The sequence below is a fragment of the Centropristis striata genome, chromosome 21 (assembly GCF_030273125.1).
Source record: "Centropristis striata isolate RG_2023a ecotype Rhode Island chromosome 21, C.striata_1.0, whole genome shotgun sequence".
NCBI classification, from domain to species: domain Eukaryota; kingdom Metazoa; phylum Chordata; class Actinopteri; order Perciformes; family Serranidae; genus Centropristis; species Centropristis striata.
This window is the reverse complement of record NC_081537.1, coordinates 11,342,526-11,359,330: the sequence shown is the minus strand read 5'-3', so window position 1 is coordinate 11,359,330 and position 16,805 is coordinate 11,342,526. Positions and strand designations below refer to the sequence as shown.

The following is a 16,805-nucleotide window of genomic DNA, read 5'->3' as shown; positions in this document are numbered from 1 at the left end:
CGAACGTTACCCGAGGTGTGTCGAAGATCGTGTTAAGAATTTAGCTACGTTGTAAAGAAGGAATAGAAGAGATCCATTTTATTAAAACCTTACTTTTTCCTTAAGTCGTGTTTGATACATGGGTGCAACATGTTTTTGGTCTAATCTCACCTAAATAATATGCTGTTTTTTCCTTCACTGAAAGACTTTGCTATAAAAGCATGTATTTATATTCATAGTAATTTCTGGTATTCAACTTAAATTCAACAGCAGTGATTAAATCAGCAAATTTACTTCATGATTTTTTTAAAATTATCTTGTTAAGGAATTGTTTTAAAGTTAAGTTATAATTTTCTCAGATTCCCCTCAGAGTTTCCTCTAATTCTTGAATTTTATATATATGTATGATTTGTATGATGACAATGTGTATGTATATGTGTATGACAATATAATAGCAGTCCAGTGTGACTAACCAGATTAATCCAGGTTTTTAGTATATTTTTTATTGCTACATAGCAAACAAGGTACCAGTAGGTGCAGTAGATTCTCAGAAAACCAACAAGACCCAGCATTTGTGATATGCACGCTCTTAAGGCTGTGCAATTGGGCAATTAGTTGAAAGGGGAGTGTTCAGAAAAATAGCAGTGTGGCATTCAATCAGTGAGGTCATCAATTTTGTGAAGAATCAGGTGTGAATCAGGTGGCCTCTATTTAAGGATGAAGCCAGAACTTGTTGAACATGCATTTCTCTTTGAAAGCCTGAGGAAAATGGGTCATTCAAGACATTATACAGAAGAACAGCGTACTTTGATTAAAAAGTTGATTGGAGAGGGGAAAACTTATAGAGGTACAATCAATTATAGGCTGTTCGGCTAAAATTATCTCCAATGCTTTAAAATGGAGTGTTAAAGTAATTGATTATTTTCTATATTGGTAAATGATTTTATGCTTGATTTCTGCTTCTCTGTTGTTTGACTCCCTGGTGTCTGTCCCTGTGTCTGTCTCTGTGCATGACTATCAGGTCAGCCTTGGTAAATATCTCTATGCATTTATATTAAATATAAAGGGAGAGAGGGGGTTCAGACTCCACAAACTGAAACCCGTCTGTTTGTATTCAGGGACATGAGTTTTGAACCCGGAGAATCTCTGTAAAATGCACATTTTTTGACGTATTGTAATAAAACTATGTTAAACTGAGAAACTTGGACGGCCTCCTGCTTTTCATTCCCCATCAACGATCTGCGCAGAAAAATGGTGAGGGTTTTCTGTTGGTGACAGATTATTCAATTTTCAAGGTTTCCTCATGCAATTTTTCTAACAAGAGCAAAACCAGAGACACGTGGCAGAAAACAGAAGACAACCATCAAAATGGATGGAAGAATAAGCAGAATGGCAAAGGCTCAGCCAATGATCAGCTCCAGGATGATCAAAGACAGTCTGGAGTTACCTGTAAGTGCTGTGACAGTTAGAAGACGTCTGTGTGAAGCTAATCTATTTACAAGGATCCCCCATAAAGTCCCTCTGTTAGAAAAAAAAGGCATGTGCAGAAGAGGTTACAATCTGCCAAAGAACACATCAACTGGCCTAAAGAGAAATGGAGGAACATTTTGTGGACTGGTAAGAGTAAAATCTGAATTCAAGCCACAGTACACAGTGAAGACAGTAAAGCATCATGATATGGGCATGTTTCTCCTACTATGGTGTTGGGCCTATTTATCACATACCAGGGATCATGGATCAGTTTGCATATGTCAAAATACTTGAAGAGGTCATGTTGCCTTATGCTGAAGAGGACGTGCCCTTGAAGTGGGTGTTTCAACAAGACAATGACTCCAAACACACTAGTAAACCAGCAAAATCTTGGTTCCAAACCAACAACATTGATGTTATGGAGAGGCCAAGAAATGTAAATGAATTGTGGACTGTTGTTAAAGAATCTTGGAGTGGAATAACAGCTGAAAGGTGCCACAAGTTGGTTGACTCCATGCCACACAGATGTGAAGCAGTTATAAAAAACTGTGGTCATACAACTAAATTTTAGTTTAGTGATTCACAGGATTGCTAAATCCTAGAAACAAAAAAGTTTGTAAAAAATAGTTTTGAGTTTGTAAAGTCAACGGCAGACACTGCTATATTTTTGAACACACCCCTTTTAACTAATTGCCCAATTGCACAGCCTTAAGAGTGTGCATATCCTGAATGCTGGGTCTTGTTGGTTTTCTGAGAATCTACTGCACCTACTGGTACCTTGTTTGCCATGTAGCAATAAAAAATATACTAAAAACCTGGATTAATCTGGTTAGTCACATTGGACTGCTATTATTTTGAACACTACTGTATATCCTTACCTATTCTCAGCCTCATTCAGTTAAATACAAATACCTGGCAAAACACAAGACAAAAATCTGTATTAACTGCAAAAAAAAGTTGGCTCATCAATGCAGATCTTCCTACTAAATATGCCAAGATAATCAAGTCAAGGCCATTAGAAATAAAACTATTAACAACTGTGTATTTTAAAATGTCCCATTGTTTTGAAAGCATCACAGGAGGAAGTAGTAGTATTTCCATTATTTCAATGCATGTAGCACATGAATATTGGCAGGATGTCCTTTGCAAACAAACAACCAGAGGACAGCAAGATGTGTCAGTTCAGGTTAAGAAGGATATCCTCAAAACTTACAATTTATTGGTGGACAAAAATAGCCTCCTATTCTCCATTCAATCAATATTTTATCTGATTCATAAAATATACATACCTAAACAACACAGTGTATTGAAATGTGTTTATGCATTATGTAGGAATGCAGAAAGACATTGACAAACGTGTGAGAAGACATGTGCCCTCCTTTCCGCTGCTTGGCTTGTGTGTTCCAGGATATGAAAATATGTCAGAAAATATCCGGAACATCACTTCCATCGACCTCAATCCTCCAGGCTCAGCGAGGACGACACGGAGGTACAGTAAAGCCCGCCCCTCATCAGAGACACATTCAGTGTTTCATTGTTCATAGTTGACGCTGTGCTCACGACTCTGTGCTCAGTGCTTGTTGATCTTGTAGCTGTTTCTTCAGGCTCTTATCCAGCAGTACCAGACTCTGGACGGCCAGACTCCGGCAATCTGCATCAGGGTCTCCTTCAGCAACATCTGTGGATATTAACACAAATGAATTATTACCATTAGCAGTAGTGACAAGAAAGTATGCATCTCTCAGTATAATAATCAATGAAATATGCACAACTAATAATATCACACATGAGGAAAAAAATGTGTAATTCTGCTCCATATCGTTTACTCAATGGGAAACTACTTTCAATCCTCAGAGGGATAAAGAAACATGCAACTGCTGCTGAGCCAGTCACGTCATGGACGGTCTGTGCAGTACAGGAAATCCTTGTTCCTCATCTGCTTCCCAGAAATGCTCAGTCCAGCTGTGCATGTGTGTGTCCCTGACAGAATTACACTATGCAGGTGCAGCCTCACCCTTTGTGCATTTACAAGAACCATGTGGTTTATGGTAAATCTATGATTAGTAACATATACACAGTGTATTGCTGTAAACACTCAAATGATAACAAAACTGGAACACATGCTTTGCCTGACTTTTACCTCATAAGGAGTGATTTTAATGATCAAAGTTTCACCAACTTTTGCCACAAGTCAAGTTTTTAAAAAAAATGTTTTACCTGCCAGCCAAGTTCTGGTCTCAAACAGCTGATCACTGAGGTCCACCAGCAGGTTTTGACTGGGCATGCTCAGAAACACAGAGCAAACAGCGAAGAGGACCCCTCGTCTCACCATCCTGTAACACACAGGCTTCAGGTTACAGCTCGGACTTAAACAATATAACAAAACATCCCTATCCTTGTTTAATTGTTTTACTTCTCCATTAACCATGTGGAAAAAATATGTACTGTAGGCGTTATTTTTATTTAACACCATAACCGCTGAAAAACATGTGAACTCAAAAACACTTTTTGGACTAAAATAAATACAAGATCGTTTTTCTGTTTTTTTTGTATTGTCATTATTTTGTGATTTCAGCATGCACAAAAAGCTTCTAATTTAACCAATTATCTGTCTAAAACACTGATATGCGTCATACTTACTGGTCAGCATGGTAACGCACCGCCCACACAAAGTCGAGTAAAGCCCTACCCATCTGTGCAGCTATCTGCAAAAACAAATAAATAAACAAATACATAAATACATTCATAGGAACCTAAAGAGGTAGAGCTGGGGTATATTATTATTCTAATAAATCTAAGCTTATTGTAACATAACGGTCTTAAATTACATAGAATATAAACTACAATTGTTCTGCCTGGCCTGATCTGATTTTATCTACACTACCACTCAAAAGTTTAGGGTCACCCAGACAATGTCTGTGTTGTGTTGCATTAAAACAAACTGTTTTATTCATGAAATGAGTTACAAAATGAATCAAAAATATAGTAAAGACATTGACAAGGGGAGAAATAATAATTTTAACCTGTACAAATCTCCAACTTTACCTCTAGATACTCAAACAGCCTGAGGAAGGATCATTTTATTGCTTCTCAAATCAGAACAAAACAGTTTTCAGCTGAGCTAACATAATGCTCAGGTGTGTTAATGATCAATCAGCCTTTTAACAATATACACATGGATTAACACAATGTGCCACTGGAACACAGGAGTGATGGTTGCTGACAATATATAATAGATATTTCATAAGAAATCAGCCGTTCCTAGCTTTAATAGTAATTTACCACATTAACAATGTCTAGACTGTATGTCTGTTATTTTAATTTGAAAAAAATGTGCTTCTCTTTCAAAAATATTTTTCAGACATTACTTATGCTGGGCTTACACCAAACGATTTTCACAGTCCCAGACTAAAAACTGAAAGTCTTTAGTAAATCTAGGAGTCTTACTGGAGTCACAGCGCGCTCCCGTCATCCCGATCGTTAAGTGTAAGGTAGTAATCGGCGCTGTTTCTTATCAGTCTTTTCCTAATCTTGGGTTTGCGATCATATCAAACGTGTTTGATATGATCGCAAGTCGCAGTGACGGAACACAATCAACAACCAATAGATGAGCGGGTCCAGACCGGCAGTAAAACCACTTCAACAGGAAAAAGTAACATCACAATAATGTCAGAAAACTCAATCCTAAATACAAATATAGAGATGTAATATATTTATGGCCACAAGCGGGATTTGGGGGGCGCTGTTTCTTAGTAAAAAGAACAGTAAGCAGACCCAGTTAAAATGTATAAATAAATGTATACATAAATAAGTAATAAATAATTGATGATGAATGTGTGATTAACTAAATGAAAGTTGATAGAGCTGATAAGTATAATTATTCAATTAAACAAATAATTAAATAGGACATAAATGTATATCATGAATTCTTTTCTACAGTTTCCTTTCCTTTATTCTTCCTTATATCTATTTTACTGTAAAATAGTCAACTTTTCATGTCAGAAAAACAGAAACCCCTTTTCAGCTTTGTGAGGGGGCATTTTGTGGCGTCTTCTCCTCTTCTTTTTGTTGTTTTTTTTTTTCAACACAAACCACTGCACACACAAAAATTGCATGGTAGGTAAAAAATGCTAAAGGAAATCTAGTTGTAATCTTGTAAATAGTGATCCTGCAAGATTCACAGTCTTTGTAGAATCTCAGTCTGAGACTAGGCTGGGACTAAAAACTCTCAACAGTTGTCTTTAGATGTGAGCAGATGTGAGCTGATAGTTTTGCAGGAGTCTTTCCAAATCTTTTCAAAGTCTTCTGGTGTATAGGTAGCATAAGTGACCCCAAACTTTGAGTGGTAGTGTATATTGAGTGAGTGCATCAACTGTCACGCCTAAAAGTGTAGCACAATGATATTGATATAAAACTCTACATTCAGATAATGTCACAAACGCATGGATACAATTACCGGTGCATTGACTGCTAGATGCATTAAGAGGCCCAATGTGTGGATCAACCTGCCCAGTACAAGATGGTCATTACCCAGCAGGTCAAAGGTCACCTGAGGCCTAGCAGAAAAGTACTAGATATTAGTTCAATCATAGCATTTAAGAAGTATGAATGGAGAGCATTGGAATCTGCATAAAAGAAAACTTACTTATCATAATTGCTGAGCAGAGGAAAAAAGAAGTGTCCAGCAACAGGGGCGTAGCGGTTAGCGGTGGCTTTAGCTGGAGGTTGTGTGGCACCCTGCAGCACATGAGAAATAACTGAAGTGCTTCATTCAAATAACAAAAAGGCAGATGAGAATATCTAACTCAGCCGGCTTTAACTCTTTAACTACCTTACTGAGGCGCTTTGTCTTGCTTTGAATCCGCTTCTCCACTACTTGTCGCCAGTGAACGGGGTTGTCACCAGGGTACGGTGTCAGATCAGTGCTGGCAACAATATCCACGGATGGATTTCTCTTTTCAGTGATTGGCTTAGAGAGCTCCTGTGCTGCTAGTGCAAGGACCTGAGAAACCAAAACAAGAACAGCCACCTGATTACACACAAGACTTCAAATCAATCACTTTTAAGGTTATTTAGTGAAGCAACACAGCTGTTGTTTTCACCTCCAAGATATCGAGCCGCTGGCGAAGACTGTAGTTCAAGGAGTAAAACTCTGTGGTTAAATACTGAGTCACCTATCACAGAAACAAAAAGCAAAGAACATTCAAAAAGTATAATAGACACTTTAAGTAGTCATTCAGATTTCTTGAAGTGGGGTTGTATGATGACTTATCCATCGTCAGTATATTAACTCTAGAAAAAAAGAAGACAATAAAGTAATACACTGACTGCCAACTCGAGCATCTATAACGTTGACCTCATTTAATCGATTAATCGCTGTTTTTATACATACTCCAGTATGTATAAAAACATGCATACATGGACAAAATAAAGATATATATATATATATATATATGTACACATATATATATATATGTACACATATATATACATACATATATATACATACATACATACATACATACATACATACATACATACATATATACATACATATATATACACATACATACATATATATATATACACACATACATACACATACACATATATATATATATATATACAGTACTGTGCAAAAGTCTGAGGCCTGTGTTGATAAAAAGACAGTTTTGAAAGGAGGAAAAGAGACTTCCTGTCGATTGTAAAACTAAATCACATGCGATGATACTGTAAAGATAACGTCAAGGAGTTCAATGTTTTATGTTTTAGTCCCTGAAGAGGCATAAGGTTAGTTTTCACAGTAATGTTGCATATTTAAATGTGTTTTCTGTTTGAATACGTTTTGGATCAAATTAAATTTAGTAATTCATGCTAGCGAGGTTCGATACAGTAAGCCAGTTTTCCTTGTATTTCTGTGTGTTTTATAATTGTTATTGCAACTGTCAGTTTGCAAACTGTAGATTTATCCAACTTAATTCTCAGCTCATTGGCTTATTCACGTACCGCCACAGAACTGAACGCTCGGCTGTGTTTCAGTTCAGTGAGTTCTGATACATAGTCATAGATAAAATTAAATAAATAAATTCACAGATCAATTAAAAATTCAACTTGATCGACGAAATTCTTAACGACCATTAATCGATCATCGATTAATTATTCCCATCCCTAACACTGACTGTGAATTATTACCTCATACAACCCCACTTTAAAAAAATCTGAACAATCCCTTTAAACATGGCGATTTAGCTGTGCAGTAAGGAACATACATTTTGATGTGAAAAGGTTAATTGTGCAGAAATAAGCTGATGATCTTACAGGTATACAGTCGGTGACAGTGAGCGCCACCATGTTCGCCTGTCTGAGACTCTGGAAGCCATTTATGTTGTATTTATCCTCCATGTGAAGAAGCACTTTGGTCAGCTGGACACTGATCTGAACAAAGTAGAAAAGTAGAAAATATTAAAATCTCTGTACCGCAGCCAGTCAGAGTAAGGTAAGAAGTATGAAAAACAGTATGTTCTGACTGCATTAAAAATAATAAAGTGTTATTTGAAGTGTGATTCTAGAAATAAATAAATCTAAAGTACTGGACATTTCTGTTGCTGTTTTACCTCTCTGGCTGCAAAGATGTTTTTCCTCACCAAACCCTCAGCTGCTCTCAGACTGAGCTCCACTCGCACCGGGTCCTCAGAGGAGATTAAAGCTGGATGTGTTGACAGAAAAATCACATCAGACATTTAAACAGAAAGGGATCTGTGAGGTAGAATAAATGTAATCCATAGGGCCGTACTTTCCAGGCAGTCCCGTATGTAGCGGGGTGGGGATGCTTTATTTAATTCCTGATCAGCAGACATGTCGTACGGAGCGAGCTCGTCGTCGCTGACCAATGAAAAAACTTGGCATCAATAACATGAAGAACACTTTTCACAATTACATTTAGTATGAAGGGAAAAGAGCTGATACACACCTGTCCAGGTCTGAGCCTGGGTCTGTTTTTGACTTATTTTGAGATGATTCATTCTGAGAAGACTGAGTCGTTTCACTGGTCCTTGGAGGAGAATCAACTCTGTGGATGACAGACTTACTCTTAATAAAACCGCTGTCGACAAATAAATACTGACAGAAATATTATGGGATATGGCCCATTGTTTAAACATTAAGTAATTAAAATATTTGGTGCCAGGATTACATACAGTGTGTGTCCTTGAGAGTTCATTTTATCTATTGCACTGAAAAATTGCTATAAAATTGATTAATTGGTTAACACATTTAGTAGTTCTTAGTAAACAGACTGCAGACTCTCAAATTTTAAATACAAAATACGGCTACATATTTTTCGAATTACTGAAGCGGTGCATATCGCCCACAACCTGTAGAAATAGTAATAATAACGATTTCTAGCTTATAATGGTAACTTGTACCAGTTAACACTCTAAATCCCACAACCTGCAACCTTCTTTAAAAGAAGAAAAATCCTAAAATTACACCATTTATCACAATCAGAAATGGTAAAAACACAGAAATTATTGTTGGATTTTCACATTTCTGATGCTCCTTAAATTAATCATATGTGACAAATACTTTTTAAAATCTAAACTTAAAATACTGACATTTAATTTCCTTAGGGAGTATTTTGCTGTGACAAAATGAGGCCACAGTGAGTATAATGTGACAGGTGAAAAAAAACCCTGAAACTTCTAGGGATTGAGAAGGTTAAGATTCCTCAGTATTCAGATGTCTTTAAGTTCTAATTTTCTAACTCTGCTAGGGACCATAAATAAAAGTGAACCTTCATAACCTCCCTCATACATGACAGTTCCAGAGACGTAACAACACTAACCCGTTGACAGGCTCGGCCTCTGGCTCGTCACCAGTGACTGGAGTCATCAGAGAATGCAGCTCTTGAGTTTCCTCGTCCTGATCATACTACAACACAGCACAATACAAACTCACACACAGGCCAGTTAGGCTGAGTAGCATTGTGTCTTGCAGTTACCACCCTGACTGTACCTTAAAGGTGAGCTTGGTGTTATTGATGTCCATGCGAGTGCTCAGGCACTCTCCCACCACCATGCCCATACGCCTGACACGCACCACGCTGCTGTCCAGGTGGCTCTGCATGCCGCCCAGCATGCACTGAAGTAAGTCTGAGAGAAGAGGAACACAGCAGAGAGAGCAGAGCTTTGTTTTTCCTTTAATTCACATGATCATATTATACATACAATGAAGGTTTGGGCAATTAAACAAATTTTAATTTAATTTTCAGTAGGTTGTGGAAGCGCACTCACAGTACAACACAGTTGCTCTTATTTATTTTGATTTAATTTATTATTTTCATATTTTTTATTAAATGTCTATATTTTTGTACTATTTAATTTTTTTAATGTATGTTATTTTTTATTTTTTTTTTACAGTTTTCTCAGTTGAGTAATATTTTTTTTAAAATTTGAAACTTCAATCATTGCAATGTTTCCAAAGACAATGGGTAATCATGTTATATATAATTATGAACTCAATATTCACCAAATAATTGAGCAGCCCAAATAGAGTATGTGATACAAAGTAGGGGTGTGCCATATCGTATCGTTCACAATAATATCGGTATATTTTTTTATGGTTAAAAAAAATGCATATCATGATATTGACAAACATTCCTACTTCTTGATGTAGTGATTAAAGTTGTTTTAATCACAAAAAGCTACTTACTCCCTGTCATTAAACACATGCAGCTTTCAAAATAAGAGCACAGTGTTAAGAGAATCCACCACAGAATTTACAAGAAGACTGTCAAAATAAGATGCCTTAAATAAAACATATAAGAACCTTTATTGTCCTTTACAATATTTCATTAAAATATGCCCCTGGAACACCTAAATGGTTATTTTTATTATTTGCTCATACTCAAGAGTCAAGAGTAAATTTTTTTGTATTTGGCAACTGTTGAGATTTGCACTTCATACTACAGTTTAGATTTCTATTTATTTATACATTTTCTATATATTTTTAGGTATCTCCTAATATCTTCAAGAATATCGTTATCGCAAAAAATGCTTGCAATATCGTGATATTCTTTTAGGGCCATATCGCCCACCCCTAATACAAAGGATGTGGAGCTATAATAATAACTATTGTGACCGTTAGTTTACTGAGTGATTCAAGGCATCAAACATGATTTGTACCTGAGCGTAACTCCTGCAGCTCACAGTCTGTCAGCAGACTCACACTCAGCAGTAAGGCCTTGCTGACATACAGCTGCTGCTCTAGAGGCGTGTGCTTCACCGCACTGGGGTTGGCCCAGGCCTGAGACACAGACCGCAACACCTGAGAACACACACATACACGTCAAAATCATCAATACATATAACTTGATATAATTTGTCTGCTGAAAATCCTTATGCACTGACCTGGATGAGCAGTGGTCTCCGCTCCCGGTCTGCTGCGAGGTAACCCAGGACAGTTCTCAAGACTTGAGTCTGAGCAGAAATAACCAACTTATTACACATGGAAAGGGTTCGATACAATGTTTCTTTCAGCCCTGGAACCTTTGACAAAATGTGGCAACCATTTCTGTCCTATATATCCAGAATGGCCTAAAGTGCTAGTGTTTATGTATGTAAGTTTGTGTATATAGGCTACCGCATATGTGTACAGACACCCATTCAGTGGCTGGTGCCGATTGTACAGTATTATATTGCTTTGGATCCTATAAGAGTATGTTTTTGTTTTGTTTATTGACCTCATTTTGTTTCGTTTGTTTGTTTTTCCCATTTCTTTATCACTGCGGGTGGGGGTGGGGAGCTGATGTTTCCCTTGTAATTGTGATGTATGTTTATAAATCTGAAAACTTACAAATAAAATATGTAAAAAAAAAAAAAAGACTTGAGTCTGAGAAAAAGACACACATGCTATATATGTGTTTATAAGATTATATGGTTTAATGTTAGGCAGCAAGTTATCTTCTTACCTCATATTTGTACTGCAGTAACAGTAGTTTATGAGTGATGACATACTGGGCCTTTTTATTAGTCAACACTAGATTCCCAATGATCCTGCCCAACGCATCAGGCCTGAAAACAAGAAGAAAAAGAGTGATGTCATTAAAGACATAGAAAACTGATAGCTTGAGGCCATGTTTAGTGCTGGCTGTTTAACTGCGACTGTTTCAGTCTCCACTTTACCCGCTAACAGCCTGCACCAGTCCAGTGAGCACGCTCTCCATCCATCGCTGTGGGACGTTCTGCAGAAGCTTCCAGCAAACTCTCTGCCACACCATGTCTGAGCGCGTGCAGGCAGACAGCCGAGGAGCCAGCACTGCCAGCACCAAACCTGTGGACAGAAAACAGAAATGCCAGAGGAGGATAAATCGTATTCTGTGTGTATAGGGTATTCTAAATGACCAAGAGTCCATTCATTTCCTACAGAGTTTAACTAGTTGTTCATTTTAATCCTGAAGTTTGTACACAGAAATTTTCCACCTGTAATTTTACAACCCCAAATTTACCACAAACTAAAAATATTAATAATGATGTGATGTATAACAGACAAAAGCAACAACATTTTAGATTCATTACCTGGTAACTGAAATTTAAACTACTAAATAATTATCAAAATTGTTGTTATCAATGTATTGTGTAAAAAATGCTTTTATAACTGAGTTTATTGATAGTATTAAAGTTTGTTTTCTTGTTACATATTAACACCACAATGTAATTTCCACTAATATTCATGAAATAATCTCACCACTGTGGCCCTGGATACACACTTTCCCAAGTGTCTGAGCCATGAAAGTCAACGAGCAGTCTGTGCCATCTGATAAAAGTCAGATAATGAGACGGGATGAGAAATGATCATTTTGAAATCTTTGACATAAGACATATGTTGTCATTTAGATGTCCCCTCACCTTTCAGTGCTTGGCAGGTCCGCTGCAGGGCAGTGAGCATCTCCGTGGCCAGCAGTGGGTAATACTGCTGAGGAAGGAAAAGGGGCTTGTTGTTCAGATGTAACCTGTTGGCGGTGAAGTCAGGCAGCGCCACAATACGTCCCAGCAGAGTCTCCCGGAGCTGGGGGGAGTCAGAGGGACCTGTCTCCAGACAGTAGGACCACAGCAGGTCAGCAAGTCGACCACTCTGAAGGAACCTCTCCGTGATGCTGACCAATCTGTCCAGATTTAGACCGGCTCTGTGGTGGAGAGACAGTGATTAGTCCATGGTAGGGTTGTCACGATACTAAAATTTTCAACTCGATACCGATACCGATAAATATTCGATACTCGATACCATTTTCGATACCACAAGGATAAAAACAAAGACCCCAAAATTTAATAGAAATATTTTTATTAACCCTTTATCAGGCGAAGAACTATATTTGGTAACTTCAGAGGATATCTAAAATGAGTAATAAATGAGTAATAAATAAAATAATATTTTGAGAAAAAAGTTGCAAATTTACTAGATTAAAGTGGCAACTCTACAAGAAAAAAAGTTGCAGATTTAAGAGATTTAAAGTGGCAAATCTGCACAAAAAAAGTTGTAGATTTACAAGAAAAAAAGTGGAAAAAAAGCAACTTTTTTCTCGCAGATTTGCCACTTTAATCTCATAAACTTTTTTCTCAAAATATTCCCCTCCTCCCCCGAGTCAGTATGTTGTTTTTTTTTACACATTCTGGCTGTATGTAATATCCTCCAATATTCTCTAGGGTTGAAATTTGGAATTTGCAAGTATTTCAATGAGTGCCCTATTAAGGGTTAACAAGAAACATTCACAGAACCACAGGTTAAATATTTATAATAAAAAACAGTTGTGCAAAAAGAAACTCTAACTATGATAACAAGCTTCAGATACTCGATACTTTTGAAAATGAGTATCGTATCCGGATGCAACGTTTTAGTATCGAAAATTTTTTGAGTATCGATACTTTTGACAACCTTAGTCCATAGACAACATAATGAAGCTCATCCTCGATCTAACACCACCCACCTCAGCTCTCCTATTCCCTCCATCAGCGCCAGCAGCGCCTGCTCTGGAGGGCCTTTGAGGAACAAGCCGTCCCATAACTCCGTCCGCTGGGCTGCAGTGAGGCTGAGCAGCCAGTCGGCCTGGACGTTACTGATGAGCAGCTGAAGGGTTCGGGTGAAGTGAGCTCTCCTGAACTCGGCACGCTCAACTGAGGTGGTTTTACTCTCTGGTCCTTCATCCAGGTAAGAGTGGAGTGTTTGAAGAGAGGCGATAATGTCTTTGGTATCTGTGGATGTCGTGAGGGTCCGGAAACACTGGGCCACCGCGAGGCGAACCTCAGTATTTGGAGCCGGGGACTCCATCTTTTAAATGGTAACTCCCTCGTTTTACCTTCTAAAGAAAAACATCAAAAGCACATTCCACACTGAGGCATGTGTCTACCTCCTCAGACAAGAACAAACAACAATTCACCATTCGAGGTTTATAGATTAAGCTACCGGATCTATCAGAATATTCTTAAGAACAATTAACAAAACAAAAATTGATTCCTAATACAAAATCTTTCAGTTAAAGTTAGTTACAGTTAATAAGTTTCCAATTATCAGTTTCTTTTTCTCTCTCTTTCTTTCAAATCTCAATATGTTGCATTATTTTTGCATATTATTTTATTTTTGCATATTTTTTTCTATTATCACTTTTACAAAATACATGTATGTTGGAGGTTATGGATTAAAGTAAAACGCCCATGCATTATAAAAATAATTATTCTGCTAAATAAAACATTTATATTTTGAATCTATTTTTGAATCTAAGTTTCCTAAAAAGTATATTGCAAAACCAGTATATTTTAAATAAATAAGTACTGCTAAAAACCATCACAAAGCAGGAAACCACAACATGAAATGGAAAAAAAATTGCTCCACTGTAGAGTGGGGTTATATAAAACTTTATATATCTGTATCTATACTGTCTATCCAATTGTTGAATAAGTGAAATTATCCTAATAATTTATTTTGATTAATTATATTAATTTTTCCTTTTGTCCAATTGTCTCCTTTTCACCTTAGTTATATTGTCATGTCATCGTGTTTTTATTTATGTGTTCTTTTTTGCCTGTATTCAAAAAGTGTAGCTATGAGTGTTTTCCTTTATCGGATTTGAGGTTTATGGATTAAGGTACAGGTTATGTCTGAATATCACAGCAACACTTTATGGGTTAACAGCCTTCCCCATTCTAAGACTAAAGTGTGTTGTGCTTTAGGTAACTGTACCTTTAGCCGTAGACCCAACAGTCATAGGGGGAAAGTTAAAGCTAATTTTGGATAAACAAAATATCATCATGGCTTCAAAATACAGCAGCTGTCACTAAAAATACGTAAACACAAATCTCTACTTGAGTGGATTAATTTAAGTGAATTAGCTTCAACTGTTAGCCTGTTAAAACTGATACGTACCTGAGGATTTTATTCAACAAAACAGCAGAAATTCACGTGGCCGACATGTTTTAGAGTCGCTGTGAAGTTAAAACGCTTCTTTTTAAAATTAAATGTGCAGTTCCTACTAACAGTTTTCACATTGACATCATCCCGCCGTGACGCCTCTCCTCGCTCTCTCTGTGCTCCATCAAAATACGTCCGTGGTGAGCAAGAAGCAGAGGGAAGGTTCCGGGGACAGTCTGACCCGGGAGGCATTCAAGAAGCCCACGGATGCCTTATGTGTGTACATTTCTTTCTATGTATTTATTTTTATCTTGTTCAATTTTTTTTATCCTCTCTTCTTTTACTCTGCTTTTATTTAAAAGTATACTGCATTATCTGATTTTGCTGCATCTGACCGTTTTTTTTGCAGTACATTTCTAATACACAGGTATGTGTGTGTGTGTGTGTGTGTGTGTGTGTGTATTACATTAAGTATGTATCTCTTAATCGTATATATTCTTTCCTCTACATTCATCTACTTATTCTGTTGGGGGTTGGGGAGGCATATGTTCGGTGTGTTCTGTATGTCTATTGCAAGAAAAGAATAAACCAAGTTTCAAAAAACAAGAAGAAGAAGCAGTTATTTAAGTATTTCTGTACATTTCCACTCCACATGTATCCCCTATTAATGGGCAGTGATAAATAAAATATATGTTGTGGTCATGTTGTTTTGCTATATTTCTCAAATATATTCTTATTTTTTTTGTTTTTTTTATTTTTCACTGATTTGTACTTTCTTATATTGAGTATATTGTGTAAAGTAAATAAACAAATCCTCATTATTGCACACTTACATGGTTCCACTGATATTCAATTCAGTGTATGGAAGACAACATTTATTTTACATTGTTAGGGATTCTTATAACATTCATAATGACGTTTACACCAAATTCCTACCCTAGGTAAGGTAAAATCATATCAGACAATATTTTTGTCTCTTTTCTCGTGGCAGATGTTATTTTTTCAGAATTATTAAGACAGTTTAGACACATAATTAGATACAAAATATCATCTAGGCTCACTTTTGAAATGAATTCTTAGGAATTCATTCATGAAATGGCTTGAAAAAATATAGCTGAGCATGTTTGACATGAGCCCCAAACTTACAACCTCTGGCTACACCTGACACTGGAGGCAAACAGAGCAAGTTGTGGTTGAGTACATGACCACAACCAACAGGTGGAGCTGATGAGCTGGACACAGAGGAACCCAGTATCAGGTATCTGTGGCTGGAGGGCTGGAGGAGCACCTCCAGGCTCTGTATTTGTTGTAAGCACTGTGTGTGTGTGTGTGTGTGTGTATACATATGCAACCTGCACAAGAATAGGAACTGCAGAAAGAGGTCAGAGAGAAAATAACAAATCTAACGTTTACAAATAATACCATTTGGAATACATTCATCTTAGATAATATGGAACTGGAACACTGATTATATATATATATATATATATATATATATATATATATACACATATATATATACATATATATATATACCCCATAAGACACTTTGAAAGAAGTGCAAGAAACGTTTAAGAATGTAATTGCAAGTAAGTAAGTAAACACATTTGGGAAATAAATAGGGGGAATAATGGGAAAAAAATAAACAATTAAATAAATGTAAATTTAAAAACGAATAGAGAAATACAAAAAATAATTTTAAATAGATAAAAAGGAAATAGGAAATAAAATAAATATGGTAATTAATTAATTAATTAAAACAAATATAAATGTACATAAGTAATTAATTTATTTCTTCTGGCAGTTTTTCTTCCTGAATTTCCCTGATCTCTCTATCTATAGTGTGTTAGTACCATGTGAGAATGTATGCTACTGTTACTTACCTCTGTCAAATAAACAGCGTAAACAGTATGAAGGTTAAAATTAAACCTACTTTCTGCCACCAGAATCTATAACTA

At 36.6% G+C, this 16,805-nt stretch overlaps 1 protein-coding gene across 1 annotated transcript; it reads right to left on the bottom strand.

Annotated features, from left to right (window-relative positions):
• Positions 1 to 2,624: 2,624 nt before the first annotated feature.
• Positions 2,625 to 15,202, bottom strand: telo2 (TEL2, telomere maintenance 2, homolog (S. cerevisiae)). The gene is made up of 21 exons (XM_059325416.1): positions 14,863 to 15,202; positions 13,430 to 13,801; positions 12,354 to 12,631; positions 12,193 to 12,261; positions 11,631 to 11,778; positions 11,417 to 11,519; positions 10,857 to 10,925; positions 10,632 to 10,773; positions 9,463 to 9,599; positions 9,293 to 9,378; positions 8,420 to 8,518; positions 8,243 to 8,331; positions 8,064 to 8,155; positions 7,768 to 7,884; positions 6,552 to 6,623; positions 6,281 to 6,451; positions 6,095 to 6,186; positions 5,906 to 6,005; positions 4,090 to 4,154; positions 3,667 to 3,782; positions 2,625 to 3,127 (listed from the first exon to the last, which is right to left on the bottom strand). The coding sequence occupies exons 2-21, from the start codon at positions 13,768 to 13,770 to the stop codon at positions 3,006 to 3,008; spliced, it is 2,508 nt and encodes an 835-aa protein (XP_059181399.1). The 5' UTR covers positions 13,771 to 13,801; positions 14,863 to 15,202; the 3' UTR covers positions 2,625 to 3,005.
• Positions 15,203 to 16,805: the final 1,603 nt, after the last annotated feature.